General features: G+C 42.3%; 1 protein-coding gene across 1 annotated transcript; it reads right to left on the reverse strand.

Moving 5' to 3' along the window:
- Positions 1 to 2,201: 2,201 nt before the first annotated feature.
- TMED7 (transmembrane p24 trafficking protein 7) lies at positions 2,202 to 10,227 on the reverse strand. The gene is made up of 3 exons (XM_063320646.1): positions 9,886 to 10,227; positions 6,946 to 7,191; positions 2,202 to 4,601 (listed from the first exon to the last, which is right to left on the reverse strand). The coding sequence occupies exons 1-3, from the start codon at positions 10,057 to 10,059 to the stop codon at positions 4,365 to 4,367; spliced, it is 657 nt and encodes a 218-aa protein (XP_063176716.1). The 5' UTR covers positions 10,060 to 10,227; the 3' UTR covers positions 2,202 to 4,364.
- Positions 10,228 to 15,436: the final 5,209 nt, after the last annotated feature.

Raw genomic sequence — 15,436 nt, forward strand, 5'->3', positions numbered from 1 at the left:
AAGGGGAGGTGTGAGAGAGACAGACTTTGCTTCTGTCTCATTCAGGGTGGCGTTAAACTCTTGGTTTCATTTCACCCTGGAGGACTGCTTCTCCACTGTCTGTACAGGAAAAACCAGTTTAATCTGTTTTTAACAATGAGAAATCAGGTGATGTTGGAAGATCTCGATCACTCCAAGGAGCATGTTCATGGTCTTACCGACAAGTAGAATTAGCACTCAGTTATAAATGCACAGAGACTAACTCGGTGTCTGAGGGAAATTACCGTTACCAAGTTGTGAGGATTGCTAAGACTTACTTTTAAATAAACATTGACATTAGATGATGCTACCCTTATTGTTGGATTTCTCCATTAGTATAAGTATGCCTTCTTCCTGTAAAGAGCCCAGTTAGGCAGAAAGCAAAGGCATGAAATGTTTCAACACTAAGAATAATTAGGAGACACGCTTTGATGGTACCTGAAGGTAAATCCACACAAAAGCCTCTGAAGTCAACAGCAATGACTCCAGAGCTGCGTCAGACAACGTGCATCTGACACTGCTGTGTTACACTACAACTCCCTGCTGAATGGCAGTGTCAGGCTTCAAAAATTTCATTCAATAATTGTTGCCATTCCATAAGTCATACAAAATCCAGGTTGTGGTGTCCCTGCTGCAGTTGTGTCCTCAATCAGTCTGGCAGCCCAAGAAACTGTTTAATGGGTTGCAGGTGCCCAGAGCACATTTCTGCTTCCTCCTTGATAAAAGCCATCATCATCATCATCATCCAAGTCAGCTGATCCGCTGACTCATCTTTCCACTTCGTCTAATTTTTTTCATGTAAGATTATCAGCTTTCAGTGGAAAATGACTTCAGACCACAACTTGTCTTAAGCTACTTTAAAATCCCGGGTGCCACATACCTAAAATAACCCCAGACAACTATGTGACTGTAACAGTGATGGGCCACTGAAAGCGCAGAACTTACCCATACTTCCAGACAAAAGCTTTTTTCAATCCAGGTACTGTAAATAATCTTGAAAAATTTTGAATGTACAGCAACTGACATAGGAGAAAACACAAATGGCAAGAAAAAGCCATTTTCGAAGGTGCCCACAGGAAGCAATGATGCCTACTCCATATGATTTTCAAAACTTAACCGGTATGTGCTAATATTCAGCAAGAAGCTACACAAAATAAAATCACACATTTAGATACTACACAACATTTGGAGTTTATAGCCCATCATTAAACAACACTAATTGGATGGACCTGTCTAGCTCATCCCGTATTAACCTTGTTATCCACAGAATTAATGCAAAAAGATGCAGTAGGTCCCGAATCATTCCTGGCATTTGCAGTCAAATACTTTGAATTCCACTCCAACAGGAACAGATTTACGAATATTACTGCCTGCACTGCAAACGTGCTGAGCGGAGAGCCAGTAACCACACTATCTTGCTGAAACTTGAGTTTTTCCAGCGACCTGAAAGCACAGCTAAATATGAACAGGTATGCTTCTTGACGTACAGCAATAGAAGCGATGATCCAAGTGTCAAGTGGCAGATTAACTGCAACGTGTTAAAAGACAAGCTGACTACTCAAACCATTATTTGAGCTTTTTTGAAGAATAATGCTCCCCATTCCCACATGCAAACAAAACAATCAGACCGCATTCATATATTAATTTTTATTTTCCCATACAATATTCACAGGGTCTGCTTTTTGTCTTGTTCAGACTTAAACTCCTCCCCCGCCCCCCAAACTAAAACAAGAACTGATGTTTCAGGACATGAAAAGAACTTCTGTAAACATAAAACATCCAAGGAGTAGCTGAAACCCAGGCCCTTTAGCAATTAAAAACAGTTATATCCCCATTAACGCTGAGCGCTTACTTGTGTGTCACACCATTACCCAAACTATTCTTTTCATATATTAAAAAATGCAGCTTTAACCAAAAGTCACAATGCATTTCTTCACCCACTGCATGTTAGCATGTGTTTTATTACATCCTATCCAGTCACTTCTTTTAAAAACTATATACAGTTGCGTTTAAACATGTGTATTTGTGCCATGTTTTTAATAACACAAAAATAAAGGCATTTTGAAGCTATTGCTGCATATCATGCAGCAGGATAGCAGAGGACTGGTTTGGATACCTAAGTTCAATGCAAAAGTCAAGTCCACTAAACGTCTGCAGTGGGAGTAATATTGAGCTGAACTGTCCCACTTCACACATTCAAACATCATGAACGAATGAGACATGTACGTGATGGCCAACCATTATCTGTTTTATCCCATTGTTTACCAATTTTGACAGTACACAGAACAACTCAGTGGGAAAAATACCAACACGTTTCAACCTTTAAAACAAATGCTTTTGTTGCCATTAAAGCTACACAAGTGATATTCAAAGTCCAGAAGATAATAGTGGACGCTAGCAAAATTAAATAATGTTTTCATCCAACACTTGCACCCAAAGTGTACCACTTGCTTCATTATTGTGTGCAATGCAGCACAAGAAGTACTAAATATCCGTTGCTGAAACACAAGAATAAAGCATATAGGTACAATTAAGAATATTGTGTGCAGGCACAGATTCGTATTCTAAGGAGAAAGCCCTAGTTTTTTTGTTTTATGATCTTTACAAGTTTATTTCTGGGAAGTTTACATCCCCAAACGGTACTGCAGTATTTAAAGTTCAGTACAGGATAGAAAAACATTACATATAACCCTGCATTTTACATATAGTAGGCTTTTTAATACCCCCATGACCCTTTCAATAATTTTTGAGCTGTTGTGAGGTTTTTCTTCAGTGCCCAAGAGAGCAGTCGTTCAGTTCAGTTCACAACAGACGGTAGGTGCCCTTTTGTTTTTTTTTCAGCCGTCACAAGATTTTAAAACCAAGTCATCTTAGATCACTTCTGCAGATTGCTCAAATGTCACCTGTACGTGTAATTTTAAATTTTTTGCTAGAAATAATACGGGCAATTAGTAAGGGTTTAGCTTTCTTTCTCTGCTTACTGAGAACTTGCTTGAGAAGCATCTTTTGAATTAGCCAGTAATATATGACAAATCTTTTTGCCTTAGTTTGTGTGCACTTAAGAGTTGGTCAGTCTGCCTATTCCTCCAGAGCGATTTGAAGGAGTTTATTATGAGCCTTATTATGACCAGCTCAATTCAAGCTCCTTGTAGGTATATACATTTACTACCTTCCCCGTCCAAATAAAACAAGACGTTACAGTACATAAGCTACTAAAGACAAGTGGAAACAATGTAACTATGACTCTACCAAAAAGATAACCTGAAATATTTAAAACATTTCCCGACCACTAGCAAAAAAGAGTGGCAATTAGATGCACAAGGCCATCAAGTATCAGTGCACCACACACAGGAAAGTAAAATTTACAGCACTCGTGCAATGCAGTATCAATATCAAATTGGCCTCTTAATAGGAAAACAATCTGGTAAAAAGCTTTGTATGTGCCTAACACATAATATAACCTCGTCCAGTGCTGGTGCTGTGCTGCTTAACAAACCAAGCTACTTCTGGTCTTAAACCCAAAAAGCAGCAGCAGCATGTGAGTACAGAAACTGTACAGTTTCAGTGACAAAAGTACAAGACTCCCTATTTTATTGCATGTTTTTAAAATAAACTTGGAGATTTGGATTTTCGAATACAGAAAGGGGATTTCCTGAGTAGTCTCAGCTTACAATTTGTTCAGTGAAACGAACATAGTAAAAGAGGAAACGCATGTATTTTATCATAGAATAATGTATGTTTAAGCAAACATACTTAAGTACAAAATTTAGCTAGATTTGAAAGTGGAGACTTACCAGGCTGATGCAGAATTTGCATGGTGACGTAGCATCAAGCTTGCAACAATTTTACAAATAAGCAAGGTGTATCACTGGATTTTTTTTTTAACAGCAAATCAAAACAATGCACTATAGTTCATCACATTTGCCTTTTTATGATCCAATACATTCAGCCTGAAAATTAAAATCAAATCAAGTTTTCATATATATTGGCTGTCATATCAGACACTAGACTGTTGGGTTACTTTAAAGTGTTATACTGCAGATGGATAATCTTACCAGCAAAAATCAAACTCAGTTTGGATTAAAATCAGTAGAAATGAAGAGAGGCTGGTCACTGCCAGATATTTAAAATAGGAATCATAAAAAAACCGTAAAGTTCCGAAGTACTTTTAAAATATTTCAGATATTTCATAATATTTTGGGTCTGTTTTGTGATTTTTATGGGATGTGGGGTAGACACATTTGAATTTTGCATATACTCAGATCCTTTGTACCTGCAATTAATTGGAGAACAGTAATTTTTACAGATGAGTATCACACAATGACCCGAAGCTTTACCAGTACCAGTTATGATCCAACACGGGTTGTTGTGGTTCTTTTATCCGAGAAGAAGCTTTTGAGGAGGAATACCTGCCCAATACTAACGACAAGTAGAATGATCGCTTCCCCTATGGACCAGTAGGCCACCCTGGTGTTTAAATCCTCCGCTCTGCTGCGGCCCTGTGCTTCCCTCAAGCGGAAGTGAGTCTGATAATCGATGACGGACTTCAAAGCTTCGTGAATTGAAACACATGCAGACTCCATCTAGGAAAGCAAACAAATACACACCCATCTGAATTAAGAACCCTTCTAGTGCTTTTTCTCTCAGAAGTTTTGTGGTTTGATATTTAAAATTAGGATTCATGTAACTTTGCAAGCTAAGGATTAACTCAGTCCATTCTCAGACCAAAATACTGTAAATGCAGTAAAATTTAACTTACATTGATCAAGCTCCATACACAGGAATGCAACGGACCATTAAATACAGAAGCGTGTAAAACCGCTGATGTAATAAAAGGCAATGAGCTCTGAGAACGACTAAACAAATCTTAAATTCATGTACATTTGGGTTCAAAATGAACATCAGAAACACTTTTGAAGTGTCGGTGATCTCCCAGTTGTTAATTCCACGCATACCAGGAGAACAAACAGTTGCTTATAACATTAAGATGCACATAGTATGTATCAAATGATCCTGTGTTTCATTAGTTTGACATTCTTCATTGCATAATTCCCACTAAAGTTGTACAACATTCTAAAAAAATCTACATTACTGAACTCAGTGTGTTCTTTTGGCAAGACACACTTCTCTTTTAGTCATGTACACAAGAAGTGGTTAGAGAAAGTACAATTCTATTACCTTTCAGTGTTCCTGAATGCTCCATAACATAATCATATGACAAAGACTTAAACTGCCCACCTTCATTGCCATTTTTCATCTAAAAAAAAGTATTACCAGTTTTCCAAGCAGTAGATCATTTTTCATGGAAGCTTCTTCCACTTGCAGTTTATATTTAGCACGTAAAAGCCCCTCACTATCTTTTGATGACCAAGACATTAATCAATAGATCTTCAAAATACCTTATTTCTAGTCACAGTTTGGTTTTCTGTTTTATGGCTTAAAATTAGTATTTCCTGAAGATCAGACCACACAACCTATTATAAAAGGCCACATTTAACATCCCGATAGGACCATCTTTTCAAGTTGACAACTTTCAAGACCGGTGTTTGAACAACTCTAAGATAATTCTACTCAAGGAAATTCTAGAGGAGGCTTTCCAAACTAAGTTCTGCCATTGGTCTCACTAGTAAGTTATAGAGCTCTCCTAGTCTGCACAACGGATTTAAGTACAAAGTTACTCTAGTTTTAGGGATTTACATTTTACTGTCCCTGTGAAACGCTGCTGAAATCTGGTCATGCCAGAAGGCTCAAGACAACTGCAACAAGAACCTTCTTATCAAAGATGTGCTGTACTCTGAAAATTAACTTTCTCCTTCCCAAACACCTTATTTGCATTGCGTGTGCTACAACCTAGCGATAAACTTGAACTGCGTCTTCTCTGTTCTCAAAATCCCTCCACTGATGACAAGATAGCAAAGGGAAAAACAGACATAATAGACACCCAGACTGAACAGAATCAAGACTAAAGTAAGGAAAAGACATGGAAAAATACAGGATCAAGAATCAGAACGCAAAATAAAGCAGAGGAATGACAAGAAGAAAGAGGAAGAGCTGTAGCTGAATTCACAGCAACTCATCTACTCTTACAGATCTCAACTACTGCAGACTCATGTGAGGTAAATTCAACGGGCATTGACATTTGGCAGGCACTATTTATACTGTTGAGTCCAGACTAGCAAAATAGCAACCGTGTCAAGCATTCTTTAATGGTTGTTTAAAGAGGGGTTTGGTGATGGTTATAACGTAAGAACATTAGTAGGAACTCATGAAGCAAATGTTTCAAGGCAAGTTTTGATGGATTTAGATTGGGCAGAGGTGGTACAAAATTGTAAAATCCTGAGAATATAATAATAATGTTCTGACACTTCATAATGTCTTATAAAAGGACAAATATCTAGAAGCCAGATAAATATGGATAATTTTTTTCATTTGTTTTGCTAGAAATTTCTTCTCCATTTTAAAAACAGCAGTTATGCGAGAGGTCAGCTTATGTCCTCCCCCCAAAAACTCCACGATGTTAAATGTAAAAACAATTCTCAAAGTTTCTCCAAAGTTTGGATTGTTGAAAACCCTGTTCCACCGACATTTATGGTTTGTGAAAACCACACTTGAAGAGGCATAGAAGCATCATATTTAAAGGAAGTTTCCTTAATAAAATAACAGCAAAAAAGAAGATAGTGGCCTGGAGTTGAGTTTAAGATTTAAGTTACTACCTAACTTTCTCTTAAGCACTTGGTGATTCCTTCTCAGCTCTGCTCCGAGTTCTACAAATCCTACTTTCAGAAAGAAAGCTTATTTGCAATAATTCAGATTTTAAAAGCTCCAATCCATTGATTTTCAAAAGCGACACAGATATCTAATGCAGCTGAACTTGAAAAAAACATTGCCTCCGCCTAACAGCTACTGTCAAACACAACAGCTTTTTACCTGGGTAAGTGCAGTTACTCTGTTCTCACTAGGAAACAGTGGTGGATCTTCTCCAACCTGGAAATCAAAGTACACAGTTTTGTGCGTGAAAGTAGAGAACTCGTTGCTGAAGCAGAATTTGTATGTTCCATTTCTGGATGCAGTAAACGTGAAGCTGTCATATTGTTTCTTCATCTCTTTGTACAATACAGTGCCATCAGGATCTTCCAATCGACAGTCAACATCATAATGGCCTCCAGTGATCACCTGAGAATAAAAAACAAGAAATTGCCTTTTTAATAAAACAGACATGTATACATTTCTTCTAAGAAACAGGATTTGTCAAGTGACACTGAAAAATTTGTTGCTTTAACAAGTATTTTAAAATATAATGCATTAATTTGAAAATCCTTCACAGCAAGTCTGCAAAATTATTTTCTTATGGAAAAATTCAAAATACTTCAGGTTCAGGATATGTAATGTCAACTATAATTTTCAAACCATTTAGGAGAGCAGTTTCAGTTACTTTGTTATAAATAGCTGTACAACCGCCAAGGGTACAGTAGAGGAGATTTGATAGGGCAGCAAAGACATTAATGTAACAAATAAACCATCTGGTGTACCTACACATCCTCCATAGAATTGATTCCGATGGAGGAAACTGCTAACATGCAGGAAGATGTTGGCCAAAAGAGCATAACTATCCCATTAGCTCAAGCTGCTTTAGGCCACAGGAATGGCATTCGACCAGTAGAACAGGTATTTCAACCTGGCTAGTCATCCTCTTCACATGGGCTTGTGACCAGAGCAGTGGTCTGGGGGGGTCTGGTGCCTCCCTCCTGCGCGGTCAGCCACAGGATTTCTTCCCAAAACCACCACATCCAGATAATGCCTACAAGTGACTCAAAACTTCACACGATTGTCTCACAGTTTTTTCAGGCTTCAGTTATTGTTGGTCTGCAGCATATTGCTCTGTAGACTAGCTGTTCCACCTCTACAGAAAGGCTAATTGGTAGCTTCAGTATTCATAGCTTGGGTGTTCTGATGACTCTTAGGCTAGTAGTTTTACACTTAATCCTTGCTCCAAACATTTTGCTTTTAAGAAAAAGCATGCTGAAGGAGGAAGAGACTAAAGGCATGTCCTCTATGTGTGCAGAAATCACTGAAACATTTTAGTATCCGAGTATGCACTTCAGTTCACATAGCATGTAAACTCACATCAGTTTATTCAGGTTTTAAGTCATTAAAATGGTAACTTTAATGGTACAACTGAAATGAGATCTGAACAGTGGCTGCTCCATAAACATGAATTTTTAAAATAGTCAGTTGGCAAGCAGTATCTTCACAGTTTTTCCTGGGATGACAGGATACAAAGAGCCAAAAAAATTTTGGATGCCTGCATCCTTAGATATCTCTTCGTGGATGCCTGCATCTACTTGGGCCTTTCATACAGAAATGCTTACCTGGTTTAAAGAAAAAACAAATATAAGATTTTCTATAATGAAATGATAGTTAATTTTTCAAGTATGATCTCAGATTTGACAAGGGCACACTTTTAACCAGCTACATGGAAGTCACTCACATTCAGTTATATCACACACCCTGAAAGGGCCAGTTTACATATACACGGTAAAGATTTGCCATAGCTTTGAAGTTCTCCTACGGTTCCTTCCTAGAGAGCTTGCTTGAGCCTCCTCTCAGCTCTTGAGACATATTGCCAAAGGACATGCACAAAGCACTTCAAGCTACTGGCAGTTGGTGAAATCCAAACTTTACTTTTAACAATGCTACTCCTGTCCTGATTGCCGACGAAAGTGACAACAGCAGACTTATCTGTCCAGCAACCTGCAATCATATCCACCTCAAAACTGGCAGGGGTGCAGGGGGGGGTGCAGAGTCCTGCACAGAAAAGACTTTATGAAAGTAAAAGGCAGGGCCAAGAAACATTTGGGCAGGAAAAGAGATATACCTAAGAAAGAACTAGAACATGTAGGACAGAGTAACAAGATTTGATATTTGACAGCAGCAACATTCCCCAAAATACAAAAGATGGGACAGCAGCTGGGACAGAAAAAAAATCACAGGACTTCAACACGAAAAGCCGGACCACAAAAGTACATAGCCCCTTCAAAAACCCCCAAAGGTAACTGTGATTCCCATCATCAAGGGTGATTTCTCTATCACGCTGCTGCTGTACTGTCAGTGATTTCACCAGCTGAAGTGACTGACTGAAAGGTTAGGGAAAAAAAGACTGAAAAGACAGAAAGGCTGATACACTCAAAGGCAACAAAACTGTCAGGGATGTTTGCTCAATACATCTCAAACCTGCACAGCATGCCCTATCACAATGGCTGCATGTTCAAACTGTTAGAAACCGGGAAAAGTAAGAAAAACTGTGCAGCCTCACTTAATAGGTCCCTGTTAACCACAGCCTTCAATAAGATGTCAGTTGCCTGCATGCTTTATTTTTTTGCAATTCTGCTGTCTCGCTATATGCCCGGGACACTTTGCTAGTACTGCATAACCTATTCCACCGCTTTCTTACTGTTTGCAATGTGACCCTGGCTCTGAAACACGAAGCATTAGCTCCCCAAGCTGTGTGACGCCCATCACGCGAGCGCTTCTCAGGCCGCAAAGGAATCGCTTTAGCGGCACCTCGTTGGGCTGGGGCGCCGCAGGGGCTCAGACGGTAGGGAGCCTGCACGGCAGCCATCGGGACAAGACACGCCGCCGGCTTTCAGGCCCAGCGTTATCCGCGGGGCCGACTGCAGCGCCCGGCGCCTCCTTCCCCCCGAGACGTTAACTCCGCACCGGCCTCCCCCGACAGGCGCCTCCCGGGACTGCTCGGCGCAGCCCAGCAGGGCCCAGCGGGGCAACAGGCCCCTCGGCCACAGCTCGCCGGGCCGGGGCCCAGCTCCGTCAGCGGGTGGGGGTGGGTGTGGAGGAGGAGGCGGCGGCTACCTGAAACTCGAGGGTGCACTTGGTGCCCTGGGCGATCTCCTCGTAGAAGCACTGCTTGGCGTTGTCGGGCAGCTCGAAGGTGATCTCGGAGGCCCGGGCGGCGCAGGCCGCCAGCGCCACCACAAGCAACAGCCGCCCTGACGGCCCCGCAGACCGGGAGCCCCGCAGCGGCATGGCCCGGGGCGGGGAGAGGAGAGCGAGGGGGGGAGGCGGAGTGAGCCGGGCGGAGGCAGCGGGCGACCCGGCGGGAGGCGGCGGCGTGGCGGCGGAGCCGGAGGTGGGGGAAGCGCGTTGCCACCCGGAAGTACCCGCGCTAGGCGCCGCCGCCCTCCGGGAGCGCTTCCGGGTAGGCGTGCGGACGTGGTGTGCGGCGGCGGAAGGGGCGTGGTCTAGTGGCGGTGGGCGGGGAACTGTGCGTGGGCCCGGGGAGTCGGTGGCGCCGCGGGGTCTGGCGTCTCCGGTTCAGGTCCCCGGTCGCGGCGGGGTTTTTGGCTCCGTGACTCGTCGGACGCCGTCACCCCGGGTGGGGGGTTAAACGGTCGCCCGGGTCCCACGAGGCACGACCCGTAGCTGACATGGCGGGCGCTCCCCGCCGCAGCGCTCCCCGTCCTCCCGGCGCTGGGGAGGCAGGGAGGAGGAGGAAGCTGAGGAGCTCTGCTCCGCCGGCCGTAAACGTTCGTTGCTCCGGAGAGGTGAAATACGGATGCAAGTGCTCACGCTGACTGCAGGAGTGTCGGCTTTAAGTGGCACTCCGGGAAACACAGTTATTTTTACAGTGTGAAACAGATTGAGAAGAAGCAATCAAAGATAACCTCCTTCCTTCTGCTAATTTTCGGTTCTGTGGTAAATCAGGCTGAGTAGTAAAAATAGAAAAAAAAAAAAAAGGAAACTCCGCTCCAGTCTCTCAGGCAGGAGAATGAACTTCCGACGGTTTGACCATGGCCCAAACCATAAAGGCGGGCCGTGTTCTGGCAGCAGAGAGTGACTAGCGTCTATTTCTGTCTGTGTCTTGGGCACCTTCCCATGAGAGTCGGCATCACTTACCACCTTACCGGGGGCCTGTATCTTGTAATAGGGGTACCAAGAAGAAAGGCAGTATCTGTGTGCACACGTGTGTTGGGGGTGAAGGTAAAGGAGGTGGCAGGCAGGAGGGGAAGCGCTCGGGGAGGGGAGGCCAGGCCAGGCCTGGGGTATGCAGAAACATAAGCACATATGACAGGTATAAAGGGGACTTGTGTTGGGGTGGGTTCCATTCCGCTCCCCTGGAAAAGGGTCTGACCTGCATGGAGCACCCGGTGCCAAAAGAGGCATGCCGGAGATGGGGATGCTGCTTCGCAATCCCCCGGCCTCAGCGAGGCGACTCCTGAGTTAGCTGGTGGAGCCTGTGAATTTCATTCTCAGCGCTGTACGAGAAGCCTGGGCATCTCTTCGGGGACTGCGGATTTCACAGGACAGAGGTTCCCAAAGTTCGTATGTTGAAGGCTCTGACAGATTTACAGGTGTGGATTAAAGTGAAATGGCAGATACTTTACCAAGTATCCACCCCACCTCTGAGGCAGCCGTTAGCCACCTACAATTAACCATCAGATCATAGAATCACAGAATGGTTTGGGTTGGAAGGGACCTTAAAGACCGTCTAGTTCCAACCCCCTGCCCTGGGCAGGGACACCTCCCACTAGACCAGGCTGCTCAAAGCCCCATCCAGCCTGGCCTTGAAACGGATCTCCGCTGTTTTCATTTAAACACACTGGGTTTATTTCAGATTGTATTTAAGTATTGGCTGACAGCTGAGATGGCTCAAATGCACGTTACACCTCTGTGCCATAGGAGGCAACTTCAACCATTTTACTTAAATCGGTGACTACAGCTTTGTGGGACCTGTATGCCTGTGCAGAGCGTTCCCAATCACCTTCTCCTTCGTGTGGCAAGAAATACATTTCAGGAAGACTCACTCTGTGATTTTTCACAGCACCTGAAGTGATCCTGGACAGGTTACAGTTTCCTAGTTCACTCTTTCCAGCTATTTTCTGAAAGCCTCACTAAACAGGCAAAATCAAGCTTACTTAAGAAATTACAATTGGAAACCTGTCACAAAATAACCAAACAATGAAGCAGAAGGCGAAAGGTGCCTGGTAAAGCCAAGATAATCCTGCAGAGCAGGCAAGAAAGGTGTGTGGTGGCACCTGCAGGATAAGGAAAACACAGAACTTGTCTCAATCCCCAAAATAAGTCATCAAGCGGAGATGAGATCACTTCCTTTTCTTTTGGATCCAGGACAGAGAGCATAAAACATCAACTGAGTAAAGAAGAAAGATGGCAAACTGCCTGCTCTGAGGAGCTCTCAGGCCTGATCACCTTGTCCCTGGGGATTAGTGACCACCAAGGAGTGCAGCCACCGGCGCTGACAACCTAGCACCGGCTCCGCCGTGTTGTGTGCTCACAGCTCATAGCAATAATGATTGATAGTGATTAAGAACTACTAGCAACATGAATTGCTTATGAAAATCAGTACTTATTTTGAAGCTTGAAACTGGCTTGATTTGTGCATTTCCTAAACACCCCAGTCACAGTGATATCCAGTTCCCTAAACGATATGTGGATATATTATACTTTAATTTTTTAACACTAAGGATCTGAGCTTTCCAGTTTTAGAAGAGCAATGCATATGCCTTTGCATTTGTTGATTTTGTTAAAATTTTTCCTGATTTAGCCAGTTAATAATTGGCAATCCTTACAAGGAATAAAAAAAAAATTAATCAGGTTGCTGGTTTTCCAGGTTGCTGGTGCTGCTGTTACTGTTACCAGATTCTTCTCTGCTTCCGTTGTTCTATCTCCACGTGTAACCATTCTGTTTGTGAAATGCTAAAATTTCATGTTGTCTTTATTATCTTACTGCACAAATAATATTTGAATGTTAAACCCCAAATAAGTTTAATAAATAAACTTTAGAGGGAGTCATATGAAGAGTTTTCCTTTCCTACTGGACAACTATTTAACTAGAGTGAGACTCAGTTTCAGACGCTCTTCAGCATAGTTCTTGCTTGAGAAAAATCTTTATAATTTTTTTCTATTATGACAGAATATTTGCAAGCAGAATTCTGAATTACAACCTTCCCCAAACATACACAAATAGCTAGATAATTTTATTAATGTGCTTTTTTACCTTATGTGTAAAGTTAGAACAGTTTTCAGTCAAAGACTAGAAAAAACAAGGATTCATTTTACTGTTAGATTCGTTTGACTTCAAGTTTGTAAATGTATTTTGCCACTTTCTGTCTGTGGAAATTAATAATTGTCAAATGGCAAGTGTTTCTTGCCCAGGCATTAATTAAAACATGCTCTCCTGAAGAATTCCAATGAACGATAGTGGTACAAGTAGTTCATTTCTTCAGAAACACACATGGAAGCAGCTGCAGAAAGACTGAAGAAACCTGCAAAGCAGAGGAAACTCAGGTGTCTGTGTTTCTTCGTCTCTGCTTGGTAGCTGAGACAAATGCCAGATCTTTTCTCCTGAGATAGTTAGAGACCTTTTGCCCACATTAGAGGCTGTAGGTGTGGATGTAGTTTCAGGCAGATAAAATAGATCTTATGGCTGAAATAACATTTCCTGTTATTTGCGTAGTAAAACAGAAAAAGCTGTTAGTCACCTTTACAGTCTTTAATATGCAATCCTCCCTACTGGAGGTTTTGAAAGGTGTTTTCATAAAATTCTTTACTCTGTGTGGCCATCATACCTTTCCAGAAATCTAGTTGCGTATAACAGTTAAAAAAATTCCACTTTACTGTTTTCATTTCATTCTCACTGAAAATACATTCCACGATATGCTTCATCTTGCTACTCAAACTCACCTAACATGGTAAAGCTTCGCCATTTTAAGTACCTCAGCTTTAAAAATCTTTGCTTTGGGCTTGCTTTGTCAGATTTTACATAAATAATAGATATCCAGATATTAATTTCTGCTTAATTGCCAGTACAGTGCTCAATTTTGGATAGATTGAAATTACTAAGCCATTATAATAGGTTATAATACAAATTATTCTTCCCTTTCACTGTCCTTCATACTTGAAGAACTTGCCCTGAACACCATTGGCAGCAGCACACACTTGAAGGGCAGTCAAGTATACTAACTACTAACGCAGTTTCAGCCCACGGCTTCAGTGTGATTTGTGCAAAGTCATGCTGTGGAGGAAAAAATCACCAGACCTTAAAACTGCTTGAACTTATCCCTTCTTTTAAGGTTCAGTGCATTTTCTAACCTCTGTTCTCATGTTTTCAAAACTGCAGTGAACAAGAAATGAGCTTGTTTGTGTCTAAAGTCAGCGCGCTACTGCCTATGCTCGTGATAGTTGATTACATAAAAGACAAAACACATCCAGACAGGACACCCCAAGAAAATAACATATTTAAATAAGTGTTTTAGATGAAAAATAGATGTAATTGCACCCAAAATTAAGCATTTACTGTATTTCCACATGTACAACGTCACAGAGGAAGAGGTTGAGAGCTGCTGCAGTACAAGGAGTTGCTGTGATGGACTCGGAAGAAAGGAGATGACTGGGAAATTTGTGACCCTTGTTGCCTTCTGAAATACCCCACATGCACTCTTGCAGGGCCTCAAGCCTTACTGACCAGAAGAATTTGTGAACTGTGTTCATGAAAACATAGTACTTTGATTTTCAGCATTTTAAAAAAAAAAATATAGATATTCCTAAGTAAGAAGGTCAGACCGATAAGAATTAGTTTCAAAAACGTCAGTTCCATGGGGTTTTTCCTTTCTTTTCCTCGCTTCACAGGTGCTGCCCATGTTGCACGGCCCCGAGGTGAGACCTGTGGAGGCATGGACCTTCTGCTCTTGCTGGGATACACAAGAGGGAGCTCTTGGTCACAATAATTGTCCTTTGCCCGTTTCAATTTTTGTTGAAAGCATACTCCATGCCTGAGCTTTTCTTACTTCAAATGGGCTCTTTCAATCCAGTGATAAATGGATGTTGGAAAACTAAATAAAATAATAATAATAACGATGATGATGATGATGTTACAATCTCAGCCATACGTAACGTAGACATAGCTTTAAGGAAGGGGTTACAACACCCAAGGCTTGCACATCGGTCAGTTCAGCAGCAAAAGCCACGCGTCACTTTAGGTACCAGGACTACCTGTATACAACATACAGAGATCTCCAGCAGTGAGAGTCACCAGCAACCACATCCTGAGCAGGGAGCTGCAAAAGCTGCTCCATGGGAAATGTAGAAATGTTGCCCCATGGGAAATGTGAGTGTGTTCTGGCATCGGTGTCAAACATGGCCTGCTCTCGGCAATAGGCAGGAATTCATCTCCCATTGACATTCCCAGTTCCCCGTCCTCTCCAGGGACAGGTGCCCGCACCAGCCTTCTTACATGCCATGTAGCGCTGGGGTGAGGCAGTAGGGACCATCCCCATGAATACAATTTCTTTAGGACCTGGAGGGCTCAGAATGTGCGAAAGGCCGGTTCCCATCTGCTCTCTGGCTGAAGCTGGACTTCGGCAGACTGTGTGATGGGCAGAGTTCT

This window comes from Chroicocephalus ridibundus, chromosome Z (genome assembly GCF_963924245.1).
Source record: "Chroicocephalus ridibundus chromosome Z, bChrRid1.1, whole genome shotgun sequence".
NCBI lineage: Eukaryota > Metazoa > Chordata > Aves > Charadriiformes > Laridae > Chroicocephalus > Chroicocephalus ridibundus.

Bases quoted from the DNA above. Each gene is read 5' to 3' on its own strand.
- TMED7 (XM_063320646.1), bottom strand. From the start codon at position 10,059: ATGCCGCTGCGGGGCTCCCGGTCTGCGGGGCCGTCAGGGCGGCTGTTG. The intron at 7,192-9,885 runs GTAGCCGCCGCC...TTTTATTCTCAG, and splicing joins AGTGCACCCTCGAGTTTCAG to GTGATCACTGGAGGCCATTA. The intron at 4,602-6,945 runs GTAAAAAGCTGT...TTGCTTTCCTAG, and splicing joins GAGTAACTGCACTTACCCAG to ATGGAGTCTGCATGTGTTTC.